Source organism: Echeneis naucrates, chromosome 6 (genome assembly GCF_900963305.1).
Source record: "Echeneis naucrates chromosome 6, fEcheNa1.1, whole genome shotgun sequence".
NCBI lineage: Eukaryota > Metazoa > Chordata > Actinopteri > Carangiformes > Echeneidae > Echeneis > Echeneis naucrates.
The window spans coordinates 10666315-10693134 of record NC_042516.1 but is presented as its reverse complement, the minus strand read 5'-3'; the positions used below and the strand labels follow the sequence as shown (position 1 = coordinate 10693134).

Below are 26820 nucleotides of genomic sequence, written 5' to 3'. Positions count from 1 at the left end.
ATACCAGTTATCATCTGTGACGCCAAATACCAGAGCCATAAAAGAGCTCTCATATCAAAACACACAGCTCTCAATATCAACAAATTCCTTAGCAGAACCATATACAGCAGTCCTTGAAGCTAGGAGCAAACAGTGGAAGAAGCCAAATTAAACTTTTTACAAAATCTGTCACTGATATTGAGTGTGTGAAGCCTGAGATATGAATGTGAATGGTTCAGAAATGTTTTTCAAAGCTAAGCCAAAAGAAACAAACATCACAATCAGCAGCAAGGACTGATTAATGGCTTCAGTTTGTCTTGCCCAACGTATGACATATTACTGCCTCTGAAGAGGACAGCGTCTGCAACAGTTGAAAAACAGCTGAGTTGGGAAACAAAAAAAAAGAAGAATGTACTAACATTTGTATTTGAAAGATTTTTGTCTATAAATGCACATATCAATGTAACAGACCAACCACAGTAAAAGCTATGAAGCGTTTAACTCCTGGAAGTGGCTGCTTTTCAAAGTGATGATTGGCCAGCTCATTTCCTCGGGGAAGAACAGCCAGTGTCTGATTGAGATGAATCGTCCTGTTTTTAATTAATAACATCAGCGTCTCCATTTACTGCAAAGAGCAGCTCACAGTAAAGCCCCTGGTGACTTGTCTTTCTGATAGAGAACCTAATACGTCTCTGGAAGCAGAACTCATGAATAAGGAAATCCCTCTTTGTGCCAAGACATGTGGCTCTGACCACACTCTCTTCCTTCCTTATTCCTCATGGTTCCCAGTTCTGCATTCACGATTTCCCTGTCATCTTATCTAATTATTTCTCATTATCCCTTTCTGTCTCTCTGTTTTGCCGCCGTCGCTCCCTACTTTGCCCCCTGTCCCTCCAAGGCCTCCAAACCCTCTAATCCCTGTATGTTTTCAGCACATAGTGACAAACCAGAGGATGTAATCATGTAAGAATCTGTGCACACAGCACAGCATCTTTGTTCTTGGACAAATGTCTTTGTCCTGTGTTTTTTGCGGGCTTGTGCCTTTCTGTGTAAGTGGAAGTAAATGATTTTTCTTTTTTCCTCAAAGAATGTGTTCCATTTCAGCTGCAGTACGATAGAAATATTTGTTATAATGACATAAATTCTTTGATCGTTATGTCACCTCCCCAGAAATACAGATTTAGCTAACTGCAGCAAAGCAGTCAAGCCGCTAAACCTAAGCCAAAAACTTCCACCAATTGGTCAAATAAAACAATGGTTTATTGTACATGACTAAAACGACAAATTTTCCCCTCTTTAAATTACGATTATGTAGTTTTTGAACAAGCAATCTAAAATGATTGCTTCGCTCTCTATTTCAAACATCTCTCAGATGTCATGCTCAATTTGGCCATGCTGCAGATTTAACTTTTTGCCTCCATTGTTCATATATCTGGGGACACCACACTTCATATTGCATTCATTTTAATGCAGCCATACAGAAATAGCAAAAACTGTGGCATTATGTATGCTCCCTACTGTCACTCTCCCAATAGTGCTAATGATGTTTTGAACCACATAATCTTAATTAAATGCAGTTTTAAATTCCAAGGGGAAGAGATAGCGAGGAATGCGCTACTCTGTCATGTGTTGTTTGAAGGCTATGACAAGCAACTGATAAGCCTCTATAAACAACTGTGTGTGGGGGTGTGGGTGTATGCTATAGCCTTCTTCCAATCCTTTTTGCAGTGCGTTCCCTCATTAGTGCAGCTCTGGTCCTCACTTCCTTCAGTTACAGTCCGAACAGCAAAGACTGGACAGCTAAGACTGGGAGATAATGAAGAAAAGAAGCAGCCTAAGACTGGTCATGCTCTGCATGTGTGCAACTTTGTTGAAGTCCATCTCCGCCTCTCCAGAGGTCTGCACCAACTCTTTCCTGCCCGGAGCTAAAGGTAATGGCCCTGTATGTGTCTCTGTGCAGACATAAATCTACTCTGTAGAATTTAAAAAATATTTCTCTTTTCGATCACACAAGAATGATGCGTAAATCCAATTCATTTAGTTGAACTAAAACGCAAGCACAGTATTTACAATTAAGTTCAAGAGCACAACTTAAACAGCATCATCATTGAAGTAAACAAGTGATCAAAGATGATCTTTGCATGGAAAAACAAAGTAAAATGCACCTAAATATAAAATGCTTATAATCTTTAAGTTTGTTTGGAGATAATAAAATTTAAGTTGAAGACCTTACTGTAAAAGTTTGGGAAAATATATACAAAAAAGGTCTGAGTGGAAGATTGTGAGGAAACACCCCTAACAGGCGCTAGGGTTTACAGAGATGATGTTGGTACCAAGCATGTAATGTCCTGTAGTTTATTAGCTCGAAGTCTGCTACCCCATAGTCTTTTGGAGGGAATGCCTCCCTGTGTGTGTGTTTTTTTATTTTACGACATCCAGTAGCTTGGTCCCCTGCTGATTCAGACAGACAGAACTAATAAAACACACAGTTCACCTAAACTTAATTGTTTTCTTCAGCTCCATTCGCACGAGTGAAAAAACAAGGCTTTCAGTCCCGTCTTAAAACAACTTAGAAAGCCCTCAACAGCCAACACGTAGAGACTGAGAAACGTCATCTGTCCTTCACCAGTTTGAATCAGACCTCATGAAATTCCTGAACAGGTACAGATGAGTATTGGCTTTCTAGTTGTAAAACAATATATTCCAACAGTATTTTCTGAACTCTGAAGTTCAGTGGTGTTTTGTGTGGGTGTATGTTGAAAAGTCAACACTAACATCATATGCACTCACTAGGAAGTGAGACTGTGAATGAGCCACTTGGATATTTTTTCTAGTAGTAAAAAAGTCCCATAGTGGCAGTGAGTATTTAGACAGCTGCTACTAAACTGGACAGATTATTTTACACAACACTCATCCTTGATACTAGTGACCACAACAGAGCTATTCTCTGAGGGTGGGTATTGTCACGTCTCCAAATCTGAGTGGGTGTCGGATGTGCATTTTTCTAGGTTTCTTTCCCCGAAACAATGTCCATGCTACTTTTTAAACAAACATACTCATCTACATTTACTGGTACTGTGACTTGAGCAATTTCAAATGGCCTACATTTACTGGCAATTTATCATTTATTATGTTCTAAGAGTGGGTCAAATACCAGATCAAAACACTTTCATTCGGTTCCATTTGTCTAACAATTTAAACTTTATAAATACCTTAAACTTTGATTTGGGATTTCCTTGTTTATGTCACATAAATTGATCCTGTTGCTCACCAACATGTTGAATCGCTGCCAGAATATATTTGATATTTACCGTAATATAATTTGACAACTTAATCGCACAAATGAGGCATGTTAGTAATTTTGCTGTGCATGCTTTCATGCCAGTAATCCACACACAGAATCATTTGATGTAGAGATTTTTTGCTTGAAAATGTCTACAAAGCCTCCAAAAGCACTCAGCCTAATGGAAGGGGGTTGTTACAATCTTTCATTTCAAAGCCCCACACTTAATAAGACATAAAGTTCTGCTGACATCACCAGCTGCAGTAAAATTACTGCTCTAATAGATACTCAGAAACCACTCAACACTGCTTCGTGCCAAGGGCTCTTTGAGCTTTTTGGACCCACCAGACACGTTTCTTACACTCTTCATTTATGGTTTAAACTTTGTGTCATGTAGACTTTTATGCTGTTCATCCTTTTGCTCGCCAGGCTTAACATATATTAAAGGAGGAATTGAAGTGTTAAATGTACGTTAATGTTTTCAAGTTATTTAGACTAGCTTTACTTTAGCACTTGCACTCAACCCCACAAATGGATTTGGACTTTAATTCATACATATGCACTCACTTGCCTCAAGTACCGCTGTGTATGTCTTGGCCAAATTATGTTATTGTTCTGCGACGGCTTTGCATAAAACACTATCATCTTTATTCCTTCCCTTTTTAATCCAGGAGATCAAGGTGAAGTTGGAGAAGAAGGAGATGATGGAAAACTTGGGAAGTATGGACCAAAAGGATTTCGAGGTATCTAATTTCATATATCCATCTATTCTGTAAGATAGATATGGGGGAGGGGACTCAACTAGGTATGCTCCTATAAGTAGGAACAAGAACAAGAACAATACAAAAGAGTTTTCTTGTAAAAGCCCACTGTGAATATTTTACTCTTTGTGTTGCACTCATAACAACAAGAGTCAAGAAGGGCAGTTCAAACTAGCGCACTCTGCCAGTGAAGTTAGACAATTCACATCCTTCAAACCTATTTCCCCTGAGTATTCATTCATTCATTCATTCGCTCATCTGTTTCCGGGTCGCAGGGATACTGGAGCCAATTCCAGCTCATTCTGGGTGAGGGCGGGGTCACCATGGAAAGGTCACCAGTCCATCACAGGGCCAACACACAGAGACCAACAACCACTCACACTCAGACCCTACAGACAATTTAGAGTCACTAATTAACTCAAACAGGATGTGGGAGGTGGGAGGAAACCGGAGTACCTGGAGGAAACCCAGGCAGGCACAGGGAGAACATGCAAACTCCGCACAGCAAGGCCCCAGGCCGGGAATTGAACCCACAACCTTCTTATTATGGGGCGACAATGCTAACCACCATGCCGCTGCGCTGCCTAGGTCATGTCCAATATCTTGAAAATCCAAAAAAGCTAAAAAACAACAGTTATATTGAAGGTTTTTTGTTTCTTTATTTCTTTATTTTTATCTTCGTGGTTACTAGCTTAAACGTTAGTTTTTCTAGGAGTAAAGTTTAGATACATGTTTACATGCTACAACAGCACTTGGCCATTTCCTCTCCAGTTAGAAATATATTTAACTTTGGATAAATGTAAATGTAACACAGAAATTCCCACAGTAGTATGTTTACAAAGGGGCTTTAGACAACCCAAGAGTCAAAAAAGAGCTAAAGGGCCACACTACCCGGTAAAATGAATCTCACCCCTGAGGATTGGCTGCATGTCATCTCCCCTTACATTTGCATTGTTGGTCATATTGTGAAGAGGCCATTTGCTGCACGTCATCCCCATCTCTCTCTCTCCCTGAATTTCCCGTCCCTCTCGAAAAATAACCTTAAAAAATTCCTTGCTTGTGTAACAAAGACAGACAATGAAATGCGATTTATACGCTCTAAGTTTCCCCACATACACAGCTTATATAGCTCAACCCTGGCAGGAGGTTTTCTTTTTCCTGTTTTTGACACGCTGCTCTCTTTTGCTGTGCAGCAGATACAGAGGCCCATCCTGTTCTGTGACAGCCTGCACCGCTGTCTGTCTGTGGAGAACACGGACGTGCTAATTGCCTCTGAGGAAAGAAATGGCATGCTGCTTTGCCATATGTGCTCCAACTAGGCTGGTGGACAAGCTACCCAATCAACTAAGCATATAATATACAGATGTACACACTCTCTCTCTCTCTCTCTCTCTCTCTCTCTCTCTCTCTCTCTCTCTCTCTCTCTCTCTCTCTCTCTCTCTCTCTCTCTCTCTCTCTCTCTCTCTCTCTCTCTCTCTCCTCTCTCTCTCTCTCTCTCTCTCTCTCTCTCTCTACTCTCTCTCTCTCTCTCTCTCTCTCTCTCCTCTCTCTCTCTCTCTCTCTCTCTCTCTCTCTCTCTCTCTCTCTCTCTCTCTCTCTCTCTCTCTCTCTCTCTCTCTCTCTCTCTCTCCTGTATGCATACAAGGAATGCAAGCTAATTGACACGAGGAAGAAGGTCCACGTGCACATATGCACAAAACAAGCACTGGTTCTTGTCTGAATTTTTTTGGTTGCAGACCCTCGTAAACACACACACATGCACACATACAGCAATGGACACACACTCCTGTAAGACAGTGAGAAAGACAAATGCCAGAACTATTTGGTTCACTTCCAGTCATAAGAAAGTATGTATATGTGAACATTTTTCAACTTTTGAACTTTGTGGATATTTTTCAGCAGTATAGCAAACCCAGTCATTATGGTTTGACTGTTTGTGTGTTGCTTACTGTAGGCATGATTGTCAGTTCTCATGATGATTTTATAACTGGAGTATGTCAGCAGCTCAACAAATGACGCATGTATTCCCTGTCTCAATTTAGGCCTTTTTACAGGAAACAGTCGATTTTGGAAGGTTTGAAGGGAATACGTGAGCATTAACAGTCCAGTGGAAAACAAAAACTATTTGTTGCTCCAAGCTTATTAACGTACATGTTAATTGTCCTTTACCCAGTGCTGCTATTGGGGTTGGAGTCTTGAGTCACAGAAGCACATTTGGTTGACATGTAATTTTCTTAATTCTTGTTAAAAACCTGTTCAGGTAGTTATAACTGCTCACTGATGGAAAATCTGGCCAAAGGTTTGTCTTTTACACAGCTAAGCTCTTTTTCCACTGGCCGTTAAGCTCTAAAACGAAGTAACACTGGAATTATTATTAGCTCATTATGATTGAGCGAGCATTGTGTAATCAATGATCTTAAACTTGAAACTTGAAACTTTGTATTTGTAAGCCTTAAAACACTGGGTGTATTAAAGCCAAAATGGATGAGGCTTCTTCATCCTCCAGCTGCTGGAGAATCCAGACGTTAAACCAGTTGGTGGGGTGGGCCATTATAAAGAGGGACTGCAGTGATAGGAAGATCTGTTATCTGGATGTTAAGATAGGCAGTTTAACTGGCAGCGTGAGCACTGTAAAAACAATATTAATCAGATTTTATAGGCAGAAGGAATAAATAACAGATTCAATTTCTTTTTATAGCAAAAAAAATCAAACCCCTAAAATCACTTCTGGTATTCTGGTCTCAGGTTTGGATGGTCAAAATATTTGCTTTGTAATTGTGCTTCCGCACAGAAATTCACACAAAAATTCTACATAGATCATGTGAGATGTGTGTGTGGCTAATCCTTCTGATAGCAAAAGCCCCGCCAATCTGTCACTTAGTGTTTAAAATGCCATTATTTTCCAGTTGAATAGTTTCCTGAGGAATTACTCATTCATGTGCTGGCAGGAGGCCTCAGGATGCCCCCCCCCCCCTCCCACACACACACACACACACACACACACACACACACTATCACCCCGCTTAACCCGCCTGATAGAATCCAATATCAGATTATAGTGAAGTGCTGGCAGTAACTTTATCAAAAAATTAAGACAGTTATCAATAATCAGTACAGACACTTACAAAAAAAAAAAAAAAAAATCTATTCAAACTTTGTTCAGAAAATCCAGAGCAGAGGCCTGGGTCCTCGCTGTACAAAGGAATTTTTGAGTTTACATTTTCTCCCTGTGTGGGTTTCCTTAGGTTACTCCAGCTTCCTCCCACAGTCCAAATTAATTGGTTAATTGGTGGCTAAAATTTCCCAAATGCCTAAGTTTGAGCATGAATGATGGTTTCTCTCTTTAGGTCAGCCCAGCGAGGGAGTAGTGACCTGTCCACCAATCCTCTACAACTGATCAATGATATTGATAGATGGATGGAGTCTATATATATTGTTCATAAAAATGTGTGTCCATTATAATAATAATGCAACAATGCTCTTTTTCTACCAGTCCATCTTACAATGTTCCAATACAGAGTACTTCAGCTTGTGCCCACAAAAATTCTGCTTTTTTTTTTTTTTTTACTCCAATTGATTTACTGACATAATAATCATAATAATCATGGCCATGCATCATAGCCATGCAGAAATTGTAGGAAAAAAGCCTCAGGGCTCATGGAGATTATTTCTAAAGGATGAGATGGGAGTATACAATTATATTGATTAAGCTTGAAAACAAAAACACAATCAGAAACAACAAACTTAAACGTATGAGCTAAAAATAAGGGCTCAGTCTAGATCATAATGATTCTGACCTTTATATATATATATATATATATATATATATATATATATATATATATATATATATATATATATCAACCACAGTTTGGAGAAATTGTTACTTTCTATTAATATAGTGTAAACCACCTTTTCAGGTACATGTATTTAAGGAGCACTGAGTTTATGGTATTTCTGTAACATACCTGAAATATCTGTCTCATCCTTCTCATTATTATCCTCTCATCGTCTGGCTTTGTTGTTCCCCAGGAATGCCTGGAGAGCAAGGACTCAGGGGAGAGGTGGGGTATACAGGAAAGATGGGACTCACTGGAGACAAAGGTAACACAAAAACAAATCATTTTTATATCAGTTTTATCTAAACCTTGTCTTTTCCTAGTTCTACTGCTCCCTCCTCCTTTTTTTTTTTTCCAGGCAAGCCTAAACTATAAGGCCTTATTACAGTTCAAACGCATTGTGTACATTAAATTAAACAACTACAAACAAACAAACTGCAGAGTGCCACAAGAATGAAGCTTCTAATCCTGAGTGTCTTGTTAAAAAAAGAGAGAAAGTGAACAGAGCATTTATAGACTTTATAACTAGCATGTGCATGTATTTGCCCCTGTTCCATTGCCAGTAAATACTTTCAACACTCAGAAGAGAGTCTGTAGTTATCAACAACTGGCTACAAATAATGTAGCTGTGAGACCGTACTTTATAATTGTCTAAAATAAGAAACTACTGCTCAGCTTCGCCTACTGCTCCATATATAAAGACTCCAAGCATTAAAATAAGTAGAAATGAAGTTCTACAAAAAAAAAAAAAAAAAAAAAAAAAAAATCAGTAAACTTAATTAGCCCCAAGATACTGACACACACCAGGAAGCATATCATCAATCAAATCCCAATTTCCTCACAAAAAAAAAAATAAATAAATCTGTATTTTCCCACTCACTTTATGTTTCAAGAAATCAGATCCAAAGATAGAAGAAACTGTAATCCTACAGTATGATGTCATCCATTTGCTTTGTCCAGGGTGGCTGAAAGAATTTCTATCTTTACTTTTACATTTTTTTATGAGCAGTCCCAATTCCCTGCTTTAAGGCATTCACTTTTCTTCCATATTCATTATGTTTAATATGCTTACAGGAAAGTGGCTGTTCATCAGCCATCCCAGGCAAAGGGGTGAGGTCACAAGTTTGGATTTTCCTTGATCCCAAGCGCCTGTAGCTCATAAAACACCTGGGGAGAAAAAACATGTTTTTCACAGAAATGTTGCAGTTGAGAGACAAACTAAAATTCAGGCACTCTTTTTCAGAATACTGGTTGTGTCAAAGGGTCAGTGTCTACATCTGCAGACTGAAGTTAATTTAAGATATTTGAGATTAATATGGCAGCCTGTATTAGCAGGTGTCATTTCTATCTGTTATGATTTTGTGCCTAAATCTAAAGACATGTGTGATTATTGACTTCAACATGGAAAATAGTGAAGTAACTGCAGTAGGGCTGTTTGTGGGGATTATACTCCAATTATTTTTGCCCTACATATGTGCAGTGCTATCATTTAGTTATTTGCATGCAGCTGCAATGCTGACAACCCAGATAAGGATTTATGTTTGAAGAACCAGAAATGTTTGCTTTTGTATTAGTGTCATTGTGGTCAAGTTTTAAAATCATTCAAATCACAAAAAGCTCTCTGGTTGATCAGATTGTACCAGTACAGTTTGTCACTGTTGTGCCTCTTCCTCAAACATCAGTCTGCCATTATGTTTGTAATGCAGGTCACTTCCCCAAAATTTGCAACTGCCGGTTGGGTGAATTTCCACTTTAAAGCATTGGCATTACATGCACAGTGTTTTCAAAGAGATAAATCTGCATTTCACTGATTCACAAATGGAACCAAACATCTGTATTAAAATAAGCCCTGGATGATAAAATCTGGAGTGAACTCTGTCCTGTGTAACTATGAACTGCCATGCAGCCATTTAAAAAAATATTCTGTGTGATACAGCCATCTAGTGCCCATTCTTTATAACCACAACAGATTATTATGAAAAAGAGTAATAGATAAACGATAATAAGTTTTGGTCTCATCAATATGCATTCTCTGTAAATATATATATATATACACATCTAAAGTAGGTCCTCCTGGCTCCCTGCAGGTAATCCTATGTTTTTTTTCTGTTCTTGTGTTTGTTTGTTTGTTTGTTTGTTTGTTTGGTGGTTTTTGTTTTGTTTTGTTTCTGTTCATAACTTACCTTTAGCTAGCACGTTTGTTTTCCTCTCTGTTACGATGCCGTGTCAGTGGCGGAGTGATACGGACCCGTGAAACTACTGACGCCATCGCCGCGGATTTTTCTCATTAAACGATCAGGGCTTGATTCGAGGAAGTGAAATAACTGAAAACCAGGATGATCTGACCTTTTAAAAAAAACTTTTTGGGATATCCATTCCCCCGGCAGGAGACAAAGGGGACGCAGGTTTGGACGGGCCTTCCGGCCTTCGGGGGAAGCCAGGTGAGTGAGCTTCAGAGCCGCACTAACCAACCTGCTGAGGTTACAGCAGTGTTGCATTTAACCCTTTGATGCACAGGACGGGTCAGAAATGACCCGCATTCATTTCCCAGGTTAGTTCATGCTGGCTGAGGTTTTCTTTGCTCTATCTTTTGATATCAATTTATTTTATGGTTGAATATTCCAAGTATTGTGTAAATATCTTGTTTTTTCATACTTTATGAACAAAAATAGTTTTTATTTTACTACATCAAGTTCACACGGGTCAAAAATGACCCATTCATCCAAGTGTGATTTAAAATGAAATTACTTAATATTGTAATAATAATTAGTTTCAAGTAATCACTTTAGCAGTGAGTGGGGCCAAACACTTTCATATTTAATATTTGGGAACACCAGCTGCTGTCTTTTCTGTCCTTCGAAACTGGGTAGATCGCACACCTCTTCCTTTGGCCCTCCTGTCTGGTGACTTCTTGTGGCTGTTTTTTTTAACCCACATCTTCCCATTGCCTCAATAATGTGCTTTTGGAGTTTGGGCGTGCCCTCCATGCACCTCTTCATATGTGGCATGACAAGCTCTTTGCCCAGCTCCTTGATAAATAGCCGGCGTGCATTGCTCACACCACTCATATAATCAGGGTGTTGTGTGGTGAAGATGGTGTAGGCACTGAGGGTGGCAACATTCAGCATATTGTACCAGAGAACCATGGGCCACCTCCGTGTTCTCCGCTGACACGAGTAGTTGCTAACCATCTGATCCATAGCGTCCACTCCTCCCTTTGTTTTGCTGTAATACTGGATCACCTCCGGTTTCTTCTTCATCATCCACTGCTTTGTCATCATGCATGGTGCTCAGGAGGACAACGGCCTTTCCCTTCTTCTGCACATAGATCACCATGGTCATGTTGCCATTAAATCCAAATTCTGAGCTAGGAATTGAAAAAACAATACTTACATGTATTTGATGAGCATAGGGAGCTGTGCTGAGCTGTGAAATGTCTGAAATAAACACATTTCACAGTTTCACGCCAAATGATATAGTAAATGCATGTGGGTCGTTTCTGACCCATGTGCGTAAACTTGATGTAGAAATACAAAAGCTGCGCTTGTTCATAACGTGAGAAAGGAAAAATAAAAACAAAGATTTGTGCTAAACAAGATATTTACTGCATACTTGGAATAGTAAATGATAAAATGAATTTATTTCAAAGATATATCATAGAAACACTCAGCCCTACAAGAAATAACATAGAAAATTAATATGGGTCATTTTTGACCCATGTTGTGCATTAGTGTAGGTACTAATACAAAAAGGATTTTTATTCAAAAAGTTTAACAGCAAAAAATAGAATAAGGATGTATGATAATCAAAAACAAGTTAATTGAGGAATACCTTGAATATTGAATGATGAAATTAATTTATTGCAAAGATATAGGAAAAAAAACTCAGATGGGTCACTTTTGACCCACATCAAACGGTTACAAATAAATAGCTAGATGTTTCGTCTCCCTGAAACTTTCACTCTAAATATGGAGGCAGGGAAAATATATTGATGGAACATAATGCTATAAGGAAAACAACCTTTTTTTTTTTTTTTTTTTTGTGGTTCAATCTTCTTAAGACTCAAGTGATTTTGAAAAGTGCTTTTAGTCTATAGCAAACAGTGTATGTTTACAGCATATTTTTTATCAACTTTTCTAAATGGATACAAAGCACAGGACAGTGATTTTAAACTGTTAAAGAGTACTTATGGTCAAACAATGGACTATTTGACAGACCATTTAACCGAGCCATTCCAATTAACACTCCTGAGTTCCACTAGCTTAAAATCAGATTGAAGAGAAAAGCCCATAGGACAAGCATGAAAAGATGGCGTGTGCATTCCCAGGAAAAATAACAAACTTTGGCTGATGTCCGTTATTCAAAGAGGCACTGAGAGCATGAAGATGTACAGTTGTACATTAAACTGTGACAACTATAGTTGTAAATCCTGTACCCTGAAGTTGGAAACTACATTACGAGGAGAAACAGCTTCTGCATTAATTATCTGAGGTGAATTTTACAAGACTTTGACTTTGACCTCGAAAATCTTTAATGTCCCCAAAGGGCATTTTGGTTTGCAATAGAACTACAAACATGCATTCCTACAATCTGTCTCTCATACAAGCACAATGAAATCTTCCTATACAGATACAACAGCCACCATACAAATAAATGCAAATAAATACAATAAATACATCAAGTCATCACAATTCCACTGGTGCATCATGCCCCTCAAGCTCGCCTACTGCTTCTTTAAAAAACCAAGAGCAGATGGGACAAATGATAGGTACCCATTTAATTTGGCCTTTCAGGGAACGGTATACCTTCTCTAAGATGGGAGTAGCTGAAACTCTGGATAAAGAGGATGAAGAGGGTTTGCCAAAATGGCCCTTGGCATCTGAGTGTCTAGCTTTATAAACAGAGTCTAGATTTTTTTAGGACAGTGCCAACCGTTTTCTGTCAGAGTTTGACCACATGCCTCAGTTTACTCTTGTTTGAGATGCTGAGGTTACCAAACCAACATATATTCGCAAAATCAAAATGGATTCAATAAAAGATTAATAAAACATTTTCAGACTCACCTGACTACAGCTGAGACCCAAGATACTGACACTTAATATGCTGTTATTTATATTGAAACCCTGTGCTTTACCCATGCAGGCACCACATGTGACTGTGGCAGGTACAGGAAGGTGGTTGGACAGCTGGATATCAATACAGGCAAGCTTAGGAACGCTGTCAAGTTTCTAAAAAATGGTGAGTCCATTAGTTTTAGAGTATGTGTAGCTTTTCACGTGTTTAAGTGACTGACCAAGTTCAATATTCAATATAAAGCGTGAAAAAATGTATTGAAAAACAAACAAAAAAATTATTAAATAAATCCAGTTGCCTTGTTAAAGTAAAAATACATTCTCCTTTTTATCCATAATGCCACATTAATGCCCTGTCAATCATGTTGGTAAGTTTACAACAGGCTTAAGTTGGCCTGCTATAGAAAAGTTTAATGTCATATTATGGCCCATTGATGTCTTTTTTTTTTTTTTTTTTAATTAACGTACAGTATGTTGCCAGGAGTATTAGCTCACCTGCCTTGGCTCGCATATGAATTTAAGTGGCATACCCATGCTTAATCCAAAGGGTTTAATATGATGTTGGTCCACCCTTTGAAACAGCTTCAGCGTTTCTTATGTAAAGGCTTTCCACAAGGTTGAGTGTGTTTATGGGAATTTTTGACCTGTGTGTGTGTGTGTGTGTGTGTAAGATAATTGTTGAAACATTTAAATAGTCTAAATGTCCCTTAACCATACTCCTGCCCTCTGCAGTCATCTTGGGGCTGAGAGAAACAGAAGAGAGGTATTACCTGCTGGTAAAGGAGCCCAAGCGGTTCAGAGAGGCCTCAATGAACTGCAAGCTGAGAGGAGGCAACCTGGCCATGCCAAAAACCACCAACACCAACCGTCTAATGGCAGATTATGTCAGTCAGACAGGGCTGACAAAAATTTACATTGGAGTGCATGCTCAAAGCATAGATAGAGTAAGTGGTCCACAGAAAAGCACAGACATGCAAGCACTGCAGGAGGTGCAGTTTCAAATCATTCATCAGTAATTGTTCAGGGAGAAGACTGACAAAAACCCAAGGAGAAAAACAAGACACTTGAGGAGTTTGTAATTTTTCCAAATAATTATTAAGTGTTATAATGTGAAGGATGACAAATACGCTGCTTTTACCACAGTATGTTAATGGATGTTATTATAAATTGATGAGAAACTGATACTCTGCACTGTTGTTTTCATTTCCTTTCTAAAAAAACATGGAGTATTTGGGGGCCAAATTCTTCTGATAACTGACATGAAATGATTAGAAACTATTTCTTGGGACTGTTGTGTGATTTGAAAACTCTCATAATTATTTCTCTCCCATGTTCTTGTCCTCAGGATGGAACACATAGTTATGTTTATGCAGACTCCAGTCCTCTGCAGGGATTTGCAGCCTGGAGTCAGGAGGAGAACCTGAATTCCAGTTTAGCTCCAACCACAAACTCCAGCTGTGTGGAGCTGCTCAGCACAGGCGCATGGAGTCACGTGGAATGTGAGGCAACCATGTTTTTCATGTGTGAGTTCACAAAGAGCAGGAGAAGAGGAGGAGAAAGAAGGATACCATCATGAAACATCATGACTTAATGGGATGTTCAGACTTTCATGGATACAAGATGTTTGTGTCGACTTATTCCTTCATTCTTATGATGATTTGTTACATTTGAACACTTTTTCCTTTATTTTGGATAGTTAGAAGTTGAGTTATGTGTTTTCTTTTGTCTACAATTTTTATTAGAGTTTATGTCAAAGATCTGTCTTTTACTTAGTATGGAAAAGAAATATCACAATCTGTGGATTACAATCAGAATCTGCTTTGAATTATGTGATACTTTTATTTCAACATTTCATTTAAGAATTGTTCTCAAAACATTATATCCCCCAACACAGCATTTCTTTGCAGTAAATATTGCTGAGTCAGCTGACAAATGACACCTTGTGTGTTTTCGTGACCATAGCAAGAAGTTTCAGTTTTCTAACTTTGTGCCTTTAATGACAGTGACAGTGGAGGAAAAAAAAGAAGGAGAGAGAGACCAAAACTAAATCACATGTTAAAATGTATTAGTACAACACACTGCTGCTAAATCAGAGTATAGCCGTGTGGGGGGGTCGGGGGAGGGAGTGGTCAGGACATTAGTTGTCCAGAGGGTGAATGGGTTGGAGGATGAGGTTCTTTTTTCCCTACTTAATGTCCAGTGCCACTAGTCTGACAGTGGCTGGAAAAAAGTTTGTTGGGTTGAAAATGGGCCGTTGTTTTAATCCATCCTCCTGAACAGAGCATGAGCTGGGTCGCGCTACCAAGCTAAAAAAAATATATAGAATATTCACGGTATTGCTTGATTCATTGTACCTGTATTTTATTCAAAGATAAAGAGTTGAAGTAAAATACACAATTTTGTGGCTTGTTTTCTTCCACTGTTTCATGAATACATAAAGATGAAATCACTCCCTTAATCCCTCAATCATTTCACCAAAAAATGTACCTAACCTGAGAACATCAGTACATGCCAGGACAACGAACTGACTAAGAAGTCCTGTTTTACCCATAGCTTAAATTTTTGGAACCGGGGACGCCTGCTGAAATGAACTGAACTGAGCATACAGGTGAAAAATGCCCATTCCAATTATTTGGCCCATAGGGGAGAAATAGAAATTGCTGCAGTAGCACAGTATGAAAAAACCAAAAACTGACCTCTCCTATACAGAGCTGTGGTACAGGAACTGTAAGAGCTTCATATCTAAATCATCAATTTAGTAAACATCTAAACATATCAACAGCTTCAATATAGCAACGTGTCACAGTTAGTGATTATATAATATTGAACAAAGCCAAATGTAACACTGAGCCCATAAATACTATCATTTTCATGTCTTGGTTGCCATATGGTTACTATGTAAACAGTGATGAATGCAGCTGTATCCAGATGATTGCTCTAAAAAAAGATGCAAAAATCAGAAAGAACTGACGAGGTGCATGCAGTTTCACTACACTCATGCAGGGTTTTTGTGTGTACACATCAGCTGGCCCCCACACATAGAAACAGTGGCCTTATATCACGTGACAGGTCATACCGATTTTGTTAGCCACCCAGTAATGTGAACTAAAGCCCGTGCCCTTAGACAGGTTAAATCAACAGTGTTCCATACAAACCAAGTCCTGGCTAAACATTAACCATGACTTACAAGAATAAATCAACATTTTCTAACTAACCCAATTCCATAACTGCAGTTTTACACAAACTGACTAAAGAACTCCATTAAAAAAAAAACATACTTTCCATAACATCAAGGCTGTGGTTCGATGCAATCACAGGCATGTCAGTGTCACAGAGCCAGTCTAGAAATCATTTCTTTTCCTCTCTCTGTAGCTCCCTCTTAAATTAATATTTACTTTTGAAACTTCTTTGCTTCAAGCACTGTGAAGGTTAACCATTGTTTCCCAGGACTCGTTTCTTTTCCCGAGTCCAACTGTTTGATTTGCATTGTCACTAATGTTCCTGAGCTGGGGTGTCTGCTGGTGGCTGGTCAGTGAAATGCCCCAACTGACTTTATTCATCAGAGTGCTGCCTTCAGTCACAGTACAAGATGAACACTCTTGATGATTAATGGGGATAACTACAGTTATAAGAAGGTGTGGAGATCATAAAAGCTTTGTAAACAAGCAAGGGAGTGATCAGTCTATAGTCTTTGTCTTTGGAAACACATTTTTATGACATACTGGATGCAGGCACCATGGAGCCATAAATGCATATTCATTCCATAAAAGCCAGGTTTATTGGCATATCATAAAACAACCCACATCTTTATATGAATGTATGTAGAAATACATTCTGTCATCTTAACGGATAAAGTTTCTATCTTTTTATTTCCCCAGCCTCCCTATCTGTTGTACTTTGCAAACCTATGCCTATTCATTTATTAAAACTTCAGCCATGTCATCAACGTGTACGTTTTATTATCCTCGTTTCGCAGCTTGATCTTGAGGATCACGTATTTCATGTTTTCAGAATAAAACTTTAACCAGGTAAAACCACACAGCAGTAGTCCATGACCTTTACACAAATAGATAAATATTTCGGACCACGGGACGTATGAAGTTGAAGTGCGGTTCCTGAACGCACCACTGGTGTGGAGGGAGTGGCCCCTGCACCTGTCCGACCTGTTCTCCGGAGAGGGGGACATTTGACTCCGGAGGAATTCACTCCGCTGCTGCTTTGTCCACCGGAGGCAGAGGAGGGAGGGAGGGAGACAGAGAGATGTCGGAACCAGCCACTAACCCCGCTGCCACCTCGTTCCCAGCGCCAACCATCTCCCTACCTTTGGGACTGGAAGTGCTGAGGACTTACACCGGAGCCCTCGTCTCATTAGAAATAGTAAGTACCGCGCTATCTTATCAATAATATCCAACTGTGCGACATTTCAGGGAAATGTAGCTGCCTCCTCAGTGTGCTCTGCCCAGCCTGCACCCTGTTTCTTCATTAATTATTGAAAGACTGTGTCGGTCATGTCCAGTCTAGAGCTCGGCCTGTGCTCTCACATGTTTAAACCCGACCAGGATTAACTTCTGCTTTACTGCTCCTGTTTGACAAAGTAAAGGAAAAATGTCGTCAGGATCCTTGTTCATGTGTCTGGCTGCAAGGATGAGAAACACCTGTATCCTCCTGGAACATATCTAATGCTTCGTTTGTTTTTCATAAAGATTTTCACAGGAGTCCATTGAAGTTCTGATTTGCATGGCAGCCGAATTATCTCTCTTTCCATGACCTCTAACCTCTGCTGGGTGATAACTGCAGTGCCCTAAGCTCGAAACAGTTTGACTGTTTATTTGTAAACGGTGGAAACATTTGTTGCTTCGTTGTATTATATTAAGGCCTTTTCCAAGATGTCCTACCTGCCATTAATAGCAGCACATAGCTTATAAATGGCTGCTTTACAGCTACTTCACACTGTCACATTTTAGTGCTTTAATCAGTTGTTTACTTCCAAGTTTAACCCTTGGTCCAGGGGGAAACAATGTCAAAGACAACATATGAACCTCTTGCATACATTATTTAACCAAATAGTGTATGTGGGCCAACAATAACAACATTTCCAGCTTGTAAAAGGTGCATTTGTTGAGGGAAAGAGAAGAAGAAGAAGAAGAGCACTGGTCTCACTGGAAATGCAGCAGTGGATATTTTAACCTGAAGTATTGTAATATTTAGAGTAAAAGCTGTATGTGTGCTTCTCTAAATAGCACCTTTGAGCCCAATCTGTCATAAACCCTTAAACTATGTCCACTGAAATATATTGTAATGAACAAAGGATACAAGGAGTCTCTCTCTCTCTCTGTTTTCAGTTTCATTTGTTATATACAATGTAGTTTCCACTGTCTCTAATAAGAGTATGCTTGTCACATCCATAGTTATTTGGTGGTTTGGTATGGATCCTGGTGGCCTCCTCCAATGTGCCTGTGCCTCTGCTGCAGGGCTGGGTGATGTTTGTCTCTGTCACCAGCTTCTTCCTTTCCTCCGCCTACCTCACACTTCTCATCACTGGCCTGGCTGAACGCATCAACACTGACTGGAACTTCTTGGTAAGGTGTTGGTAAATGACCTGATCAGTCAATCATCATCTGTCCATGCATAGTTTACATCTGTACGATACGTTTTAAGGTCAGACTTGTATTACAGTTTTTTTGGGGTTTTTTTTTTTTAAAGAAAGGAAAAAAGTAAGAATTAAATGCAGTAATCTCACGTGTCAAAAAACAGAATGAAACAGCTGAAAGTTAATAGAAACAACATGAAAGTGCAGTTGATCAGCAGAAAGTCCAGTGACTGAAATCTAAGATGGCTCTCAGTGTTTGATAATGTTGTTGGCAGCAACTGTTGTTTGGTGCACAGAAGTCTCATGGCTGTGGTTGTATTTTTGTTAAAGATGTGCTGTGAACTGCATATTAAACACACTCTGCCCCACTGAGGTTTAAGCCAGTTAGCTTACCAGAGATGCACTGAGATGTCTAGTTTTGGCTTCCTTTTTAGAAGTTCAAATGTACATTATATATTACTCCTTGTAGTGCACTAGTGTACTTTTTTTTTAATCATTGTAATTACTTGTAGATGCAAGTATTCAAATTGTGTTGCACAAGTGTCATGCAAGTGCTATAAGGAAAGGAATGAAACTCCCTTATGATTTCACACAACACTCCACAGGACTTATCCAAGTGTGAACACACATTCTGTATATGCATGGGAGTATCTATCATTAAAAAAAACAAAATACTAAATAGAGCGTAATGTCACTGAAATAGACACTTATCACAGACACTTGTCTTTGCACTTACCAAAACAAATAATTCCTTCGCAGTTCAATACTCAACACTTTACCAACTCATTCATTTATTAGCTCTGTTGTGGGTACTTACAAATATATACAGTTCTAGTAGTGACTGAAGAAGATCAGCAGATCAAAATATTGGATAGGACAAAATGTTTTGAGAAATAATGGAAGATGCCACCTGTGACTTGAGCATTACTTAGCAGTTTCTATGATAGTGAACAGCAATACATTTAAGTTTGTTCCCTCAACTCTCACATAGGTACAGTAAATAATCACTCAGTATGCTTAAGTTTATAAAAAAAAAAAGAAAAAAAAAAGGGTGGAACATGACTTGATACTCTTTCAGTATTGCTGTGCAGCACATTTTCAATCCACCCATTCCTTTGAAAAATATATCAGTGACATGAGAAAAAATTAGAATCTATGCCATGTTAGAGTTAGAGCACTCTGTCAAGTATAGCTCAGACAGAGCCAGCTTTGCCTCAGGCTCCAGACCGTCCTCCCAGGAGTAGCCAGGCATGTGGGGTTGTTTGTTTTCAGCTGAACAATGAGTGACATGGATGATGAGCTCACGCCAAAGCACAACAAAGGGCCGACTGTGGTCCCACTAGGCTTTCAGAACAACCGCACAAACTCTCATTAACCATCTTCAGTCACTGACACGCCCTCACTCTCTGTCTGTCTCCCACTGTATCCTCAATCTCTTTCAATTTTCTTTCTGAAAATGCTGTTTTTTAAATCACTTTAACCTTTTCAGCCTTTTATTTGTTATTCTCCCATGTGGTGTTATTTGTCGTGTCGGTCATATCCACCATGTTATGCTTTCCAAGATAAAAGGGATTCATTCTGTTAGACTGTCTGATTAGTTAAATGAAGTCAGTGCAGGTAAGTACAGCAAACAGGAAGCTATTGTGTGGTAACTGCCACACAACAGAATAGGTGTCATGTAACGGAATAAAAGTCATGCTGGTCATTCTTCTTTCCAACACTTTGTCCTGGTTTTTGAAATACCTGTTCAGCAAGTTTGGAAAAAAAATGTCATACCATTTTGTCAGAAATTGTATACAGCTGAAACTTGAAATATTTTCTGGTCATTTCCGATGCCTTCTCTTTTCTCTTTCCTAGGATGTCTTTTACCATTTTGTGGCTTTGCTTTTCTACTTTGCTGCCTTCATGTTGGAGGCGGCAACTACAGCTGCAAATGGAGGAGCCCACATAAAGCCACTGCCTAACAGCACTGAAGCTGTCATGTGCATAACTTACCCTCGAGGCAATGTATTCACAGTCCTGAGTGACAAACAATACAGTGTTAATGTGGCAGCCACGGTGAGTGACGTACACCTCTTCAAATTAAGTCTGAACTATTGCATCACTTGTTGATTTGCATCATTGTAGTGTATTTAGTACTATCTGAATGACTATAAACCAAAATCTAACTTGTTTATCGACTTCTGAGGTAGGAATTGCTTGAGGGCCTTTAGATGGATGAAAGGTTTATGCTACAGTAGAATTCACCCTTCACAAAGTAGTAGTGATTATGAAAAGGAGTTAATTGAGGATTATGCTTGTGGCTTGTTTGGGTAGAAGCCCCTGTATGCTTTGCTGTGTTTCAGTGTTGTGTTTTTCCTGTGTAACTGTGTGACTGTTATTCCCTCTTCTGGTTCCAGATATTTGCATTTGTTGTGACACTATGCTATGGCGGCAGTATGGTGATGGGCTTCAAGAGATGGAGGATGTAACCACAAAAACAAATTTTACTAATTCTTCTTAACCTCGGCATTGCACGAAAACGCCTCAACATCTCTGCACAGTAAAAATTACATTATATCTTCGTTGGAAACTTCAAGTGATCACAGTGTCAAACACTGCACTCTACGCTATAAAGATAGTGCCGCATTTCCTAAGTCACATCCTTACCTGAGAAATTATTTTCCATTTATACAAAAACATGTCTATGGAGGCTGATAAAGAATTATGGACATTTACAATTGTTTGGAAAGACCGTAAAAAGCTGAGTGATTGGTTTTACTGCCCTCCACCTCCTTGGTGCTAAGGAGCTACAAAGTCACTCTTGATGTCACTGCTGTTACATTTTCATGTGGCCATTATTTAAAATGTGAATTGATCTGAGTTTCTTTTCAAAAGTTTGATTAGTTGTTATGAGCACTTTTTGTTTAAATCTTTTCACTAAGTTCTGCATAAACAGCTTTCCACAATATTATATAGTTGCTGTTACAGTTTAAACTTTAACTTGTTTTAGTGTTGTATTGAGTGGGTAACTCCAGTGACTGACTTAATAATAACTTAACCAAGTTCTATCTTAGTTAATCAGTTTTGGTGAGTTCTACAAAAAACTAATCATTTAATCTGAGCACAGTACCAATGATTTTGCCAGCTATCTGTAATCCAAACTGATCAGTGGAATGTTTAAAAATATATTATGTTTTAAGTAATATGTTCTTGGTGTTTGACCATTATTGTAATTGTATTGATACATTAAGTGTCCAAATCAACAACCGTTTTATTTGCTAATATTACAGTATTTATTGTATATGTCTATTTGCATTAGGCTATTACAATGTTAATTTGAATAGTTTAAAATGAAGCATCTTTCATTTTGACACATGGTGTTTTTGACTTTTTAGAACTACAGAAATAAAAAGTTTTGAAGAAAAACAAGCTTTTGCCTGTGCAGCAAGGATGTATTATAGTCCACCAGTGTCTCTTTTATAGGCTCCATACGCACTGTTGAAAGATGGTTACATCACAGGAGAGAATGAGAAATTAGATAATAAAAAAGAGGGCAGCAGAGAGGGAAGAGAAAAAAATGTTACAGAACAACATATTAAAATGGGCCATTGGTGAGAAGAAACTGAGGTTAAATGGATGACAGGAGTAAACTAGTGAACCTTTTGGCTCATACAAGTGTACTTGAGCAGAAAACAGTTAATCTGTTAACCTGTGAGTCTCAGAGTGATACTAATGCATTAAAAATGCAGAATCTTGAATATCAGTCTGAAACAACATGAATCCATGGTCCCATGATATGATACCTTGTGACAACAGTCCAGATTGGTGGGGATGTGAGAAATGTTTTCTTGGCAAACCTTCTTAAGGTAAAAGGCTGCGAACAGCATGGTAATGGATCATGTTAAAGTGCAAAATTTGTCAGAAACCGGTTTTCTGAACATGGCAGGAAGTTGGTGTACTCCCCAGTCAGCAGATATGAATCTAGTAGCACACCTTTGAGATATGTTCAAACAGGAGACAGCATGAATACGCAGCTGAAAAATGTGCAGAGGTGGTGTGATGCAATCATGTAAACAGATTTAAGGTTAAAGGGAGGAAAGCCCTTCCTAGGATTAGTATGCTGTAGTTAAAAACAAAACAACAGGCCAAACTCTACAAGGATATCTATGATAATTTGATATCAATGTAAAAGAGGAGAACTAATATATATGACTAAAAGTTTCATTAAACTGTGCTAAGGTAGAAAATTAGTTTTAGCTATTGGCTACATTAATGTTTCTATTTTACATTTGTTCATTAACTATTCATTATTTTGTTTGGGCAAAAGCAGTTCTGAATGGCCCAGCACAGAACAGGTTGGCACACAGACCTGCTCCGTCCTCGGAGATGCCCTGTGTTCAGCTATCAATGAAATGAAGTTTCTGAAAAAGGAAAAGGCTGTAAAGAAGACTCAGAATGCAGGAACCTACAGCAAAATGAATGGAGGTAGGTGGGTAGTCAGCTCCAATTGTATCTCTGACCAGAAGGTGAGCTCCTCAAAAGGATTAACAAAAAAAGGTAAGCATGCAGATAAGCCCCCTTCCCTGTCTTAGCCAAGGGAAATTAACTTTCTGAGCATGTTTTCCTTTGACAACAGAAAAGGACAATTAAAAATGAAATATAATTTGCATCTGACTAAAATAGAACTTGTCCCAAATGGAAACACACCAGATCCCAAAACCGCCATTTGGTCCATCTCTGGTTTGGGACATTTCTTGTATAGTTTTGGCTTCTGTATAATGTTTAATATCTGCTTGTCATGTAAAAAGGCAGCGACAAGTTTGTCAAATAAACGTGATGAAATTCCAAAGTTGTGCTTCCAGCTTGTTCCTGTCCAAGTGTGTTAATGAAGGTTTTAGGATTTCAGGACCTGCAAACAGACATCCCAACCTGCAAAGAGTCATTTCAGGAAAGCTGACGTCTGAAGGAGGAGCAACAGAAAGTATAATTGGTACCAAAACCGGTGGGGTCGAGGGCTCCACTTAACTACATGTAGGTGCAAATACAAACGGGGCAGGCCGTCACTAAAAGCGGGAAACACAATGTCACGGGAAGTACAATTTCGCCCCAAAAATCAATTCAAAATAAAACAGGAAACGCTATAGTCCAGAAACCCGCTGACTGGGGAAGAGCATGTGGTTTAGTATTTTTAAATGCTTCCACTGGACAAGCTGTCTTAATGTAAGGGGATTAAAAACAACATGTCATGATAATCAATAACACAAGGTAAACTTTTGTCATCACCTGTAGGCAGCAGCCCATACAGCAACAAATGAGAGGCTTCTCCTGCTCAATCTATACATATCTGCATCGAGTAATTTATCGTGTAGGTCTACCGTAGCATTATGGGTATTTTCATTGTGTTGTCTTTTAACTAATGTGGTCAGTTTTTACAGAAAGTTCAGTGCTTGTAGCCATTTAGGTCTATTAAGGCCCCAATCTTCTATAGTATTTTTAGCAGCCATTGCCGTAACAGGCTATTTTTTTTCCTTCCGGTGCATTAAATTAAAGTGAACTGTCATCATTTATTATTTGAATCATTAAGTGATTTAACCGTGTTATTTTTATTTTTACCACTAGATGTCCTCCGTTATCTACAACCGCCCGACTTGAATCAGCTTTCCGCATTAAACCCATGTTTATATATACATGCCAAAGAATAACATAAAAAAAGATGTTGGTGACACATTAGAATATTATGCATTAAATAATGCATCATCAGTGCATACAAAATCTGAAGGAAAAAAAACTCAGCGGGATACACATTTTTAGAGTTTGCCATCGCTTTATGTAATAAAAAAGCCACTGTTCTAACTGTTTCTGTGTAGAGTACAATCCTACTAAATGAGAATTGAACCCATTTCGTGTTTTATTTCCGATCATTCTTTTCATCACTGTTGTTCAGAATCAGAAACAGAATCACACCGGAAGTATCACGGATCTTCCTTCATAAGAAAACAAAGCACCAATTTACCTCCAACTATGAGCTGCTTTATCACTCTTTGTCAGTCTTTTCGACAGATTTGAATATTAAAATGTGTTGTTATAAAATGTTCTAATGTTAATAACAAGAAGGGAATGAGACCGGTCTATCATGGGTGACGTTAAAAACCTTCGTGGGCAGACATTTTATTTTGGTGGGAAAACAGTCAGCCGGAAACCAGCTGTGTCCTTACTAGTGACATTTGACGTCAGCTTCCAGCTTCGGTTCGCTCGGCGTTGAGGAGGTTGGTGTGCAGAGCTTCAGCGGCTGTCGGTGTTTACCTGTCAGGGAAACGAATAACGTCTCCAGCCGAACCAACGGGATTATTGTGTAGTTTGTACCGTTAAACCGGTTCCGTTTAGCTCGCCGGTCCAGTCATGGCAGAGAGCGGAGCGGCGTGGAGGAGAGAGGGGGGTTTAAATTTCTCTTTCTCCCCGGCAGCGTCTTCTGACTGGAAGTGAACGGTTCACCGTTCACCGAGCAGAACTTTTCAGTTAAAACTTGTTGTTGTTTATCGCGGCCACAACAGCCGGGGACTGTTTAACTCAGGTTAGTTCGCTCTTGGTCATTTCGCCTGGGAGTTTTTATTTTTTTATTTTTTCCCCTCGGGTTTTGTTTGTTTTGTTTTCCCGGACGGCGGAGGCGGCGGACTGCTGAAAGCGGCTCGCCGAGTCGGGACTGGCCGCCGGAGTTGGTCCTGAAAATGGAGGCTGTTATCGAGAAGGAATGCAGCGCGCTCGGAGGACTCTTCCAAACTGTTATCGCAGACATGAAAGTAAGAAAAATAAAAATCGACTTTGCATCGTTTTGTTATTAAGAAGTATTAAGAAGCTGCACGGCGACGTTCGGAGACTGACACCTCCGGCTGGTTAACTTCTCAAACGCCCGTCTTTGGTTGTAAATTTGGCTTTTACTGCAACATGGACCCAAACGATGCTGCTATCCAGCGATCAATGGGGTTCTACTTCTGAACTGATCTGAGAGCTAGACCAACCCCTTCACTGTTTATTAATAAGCTTTGTAAATTAACTGCCTTTTATTTTTCCTGGTAAATATGAGCACTTTTAAATTTTCTGCTTTTACCCCTCAGCTGCATCAGTTTTGGTTTTGTGATGTGATTACCATATTGTACTGCACTGTATTGTGCTCACCTTTTCTCCTCTTCCTTTATTGAAACACATTGATTTGTGTGTGTTTTGAAGGGGAATGCAGCAGCCTCTGTCAGTGTAAGGCTTTTTTTAGGGCAATGAGTCTTCACACAACTAGGACATCTTATTTTGATGTTATTTTCGACAGCGCTTGGCTGATGAGACAATTTGCACACTTCCCAGCTGTTGTATTTGACTGAAGGAATGTGGCTGTCAGGGTGGAAGATTATCCATAGGATCTGAAGGCTTTGACAAGTGTAGGTCAACTGGCCAGCCATCCGGTCTCCTGCAGTCACTAAATTTGTTATGAATACTACTGAGACACTCAGCACTTCTAGACATCCTACGTCTCATTTGACTAGGTCAGGGGTCACCAGATCAGGGCCTGGAGGGCTACTGCCCTGTATGTTTTAGATGTCACCCTGCTCCAACACACCTGATTCAAATGCTCAGCTCATCATCAAGCTCTGCTGAGGTCTGCTCAGGAGCCACTCATTTGATTCAGGTGTGTTGGAGCTGGGTAACATCTAAAACATGCAGGACATTAGTTCTCCAGGACTGAAGTAGGTGACCCTGGACTAGGTTGTCCCCCTGTTTCTTAAGCGTCACCTAGTGCATTTGCTCTGTTTTTATATGAGCTATGAAAAATCCAAAGTGTGCCTTCTTCATTTGCAGTAGTATAGGATGCATTTGTATACTTAAAAAAATCTGTGACATCTCGCTGACTTTTTAGGCAAACCTTATTCATCAACAAGAGTGAGGAAAGCAGAGAAAGCTCATTTGCCATGGTGCTGCTGTGTGTTTGCTGTCTGCGTTGGAGCAGCTGACAGTGATGACCTCTTCAGAGAGAGGTGGTTAGACTAGCAAGCCAGAGATTCAGAAAAAAAGGATGCAAAGTAGACTGGGAAGCTGAGAGAATGAGTGAGAGACAGAGAGGCACTGTAGGTAAAGAGATGGTTGTTGGGTGTAATGTTTGACAGCATAACATGACATTCTCCAGACCTCTGACAGTAGTAACACATTAGCACCAAACATTTGCTCATGCTATATCCATCACTTTGTCATGTGCTGCTGCTACTCAGCTTTGTTAGCCCCTTCACACCAATACTTTAGACTGTTTGTTCTCTGTGATAGTTTTGATAAA

At 39.3% G+C, this 26820-nt stretch overlaps 3 protein-coding genes across 10 annotated transcripts in view; all 3 read left to right on the top strand.

The window, feature by feature from the left end:
• The first annotated feature begins 1774 nt into the window (after nucleotides 1-1774).
• On the top strand, nucleotides 1775-15011 carry colec10 (collectin sub-family member 10 (C-type lectin)). Its single transcript, XM_029504831.1, has 7 exons — nucleotides 1775-1910; nucleotides 3934-4005; nucleotides 8056-8127; nucleotides 10250-10303; nucleotides 13005-13100; nucleotides 13667-13878; nucleotides 14280-15011. Exons 1-7 carry the CDS (start codon nucleotides 1796-1798, stop codon nucleotides 14508-14510), a joined length of 852 nt encoding a protein of 283 aa, XP_029360691.1. The 5' UTR covers nucleotides 1775-1795; the 3' UTR covers nucleotides 14511-15011.
• Nucleotides 15012-17160: 2149 nt separating this feature from the next.
• Nucleotides 17161-21929, top strand: mal2 (mal, T cell differentiation protein 2). The gene is made up of 4 exons (XM_029504815.1): nucleotides 17161-17311; nucleotides 18343-18513; nucleotides 20382-20582; nucleotides 20924-21929. The coding sequence occupies exons 1-4, from the start codon at nucleotides 17195-17197 to the stop codon at nucleotides 20993-20995; spliced, it is 561 nt and encodes a 186-aa protein (XP_029360675.1). The 5' UTR covers nucleotides 17161-17194; the 3' UTR covers nucleotides 20996-21929.
• Nucleotides 21930-24765: 2836 nt separating this feature from the next.
• Nucleotides 24766-26820, top strand: part of LOC115044698 (protein MTSS 1-like) — a 45281-nt gene continuing 43226 nt past the window's right edge. For 7 of the 8 annotated variants that reach the window (XM_029503863.1, XM_029503862.1, XM_029503856.1 and 4 more), the window contains exon 1: nucleotides 24766-25303. In XM_029503863.1, coding sequence (XP_029359723.1) covers nucleotides 25232-25303 — 72 coding nt within the window. In that variant the 5' untranslated portion in view covers nucleotides 24766-25231. The remainder of the gene's footprint in view (nucleotides 25304-26820) is intronic. The other variant, XM_029503860.1, reaches the window with a different exon arrangement.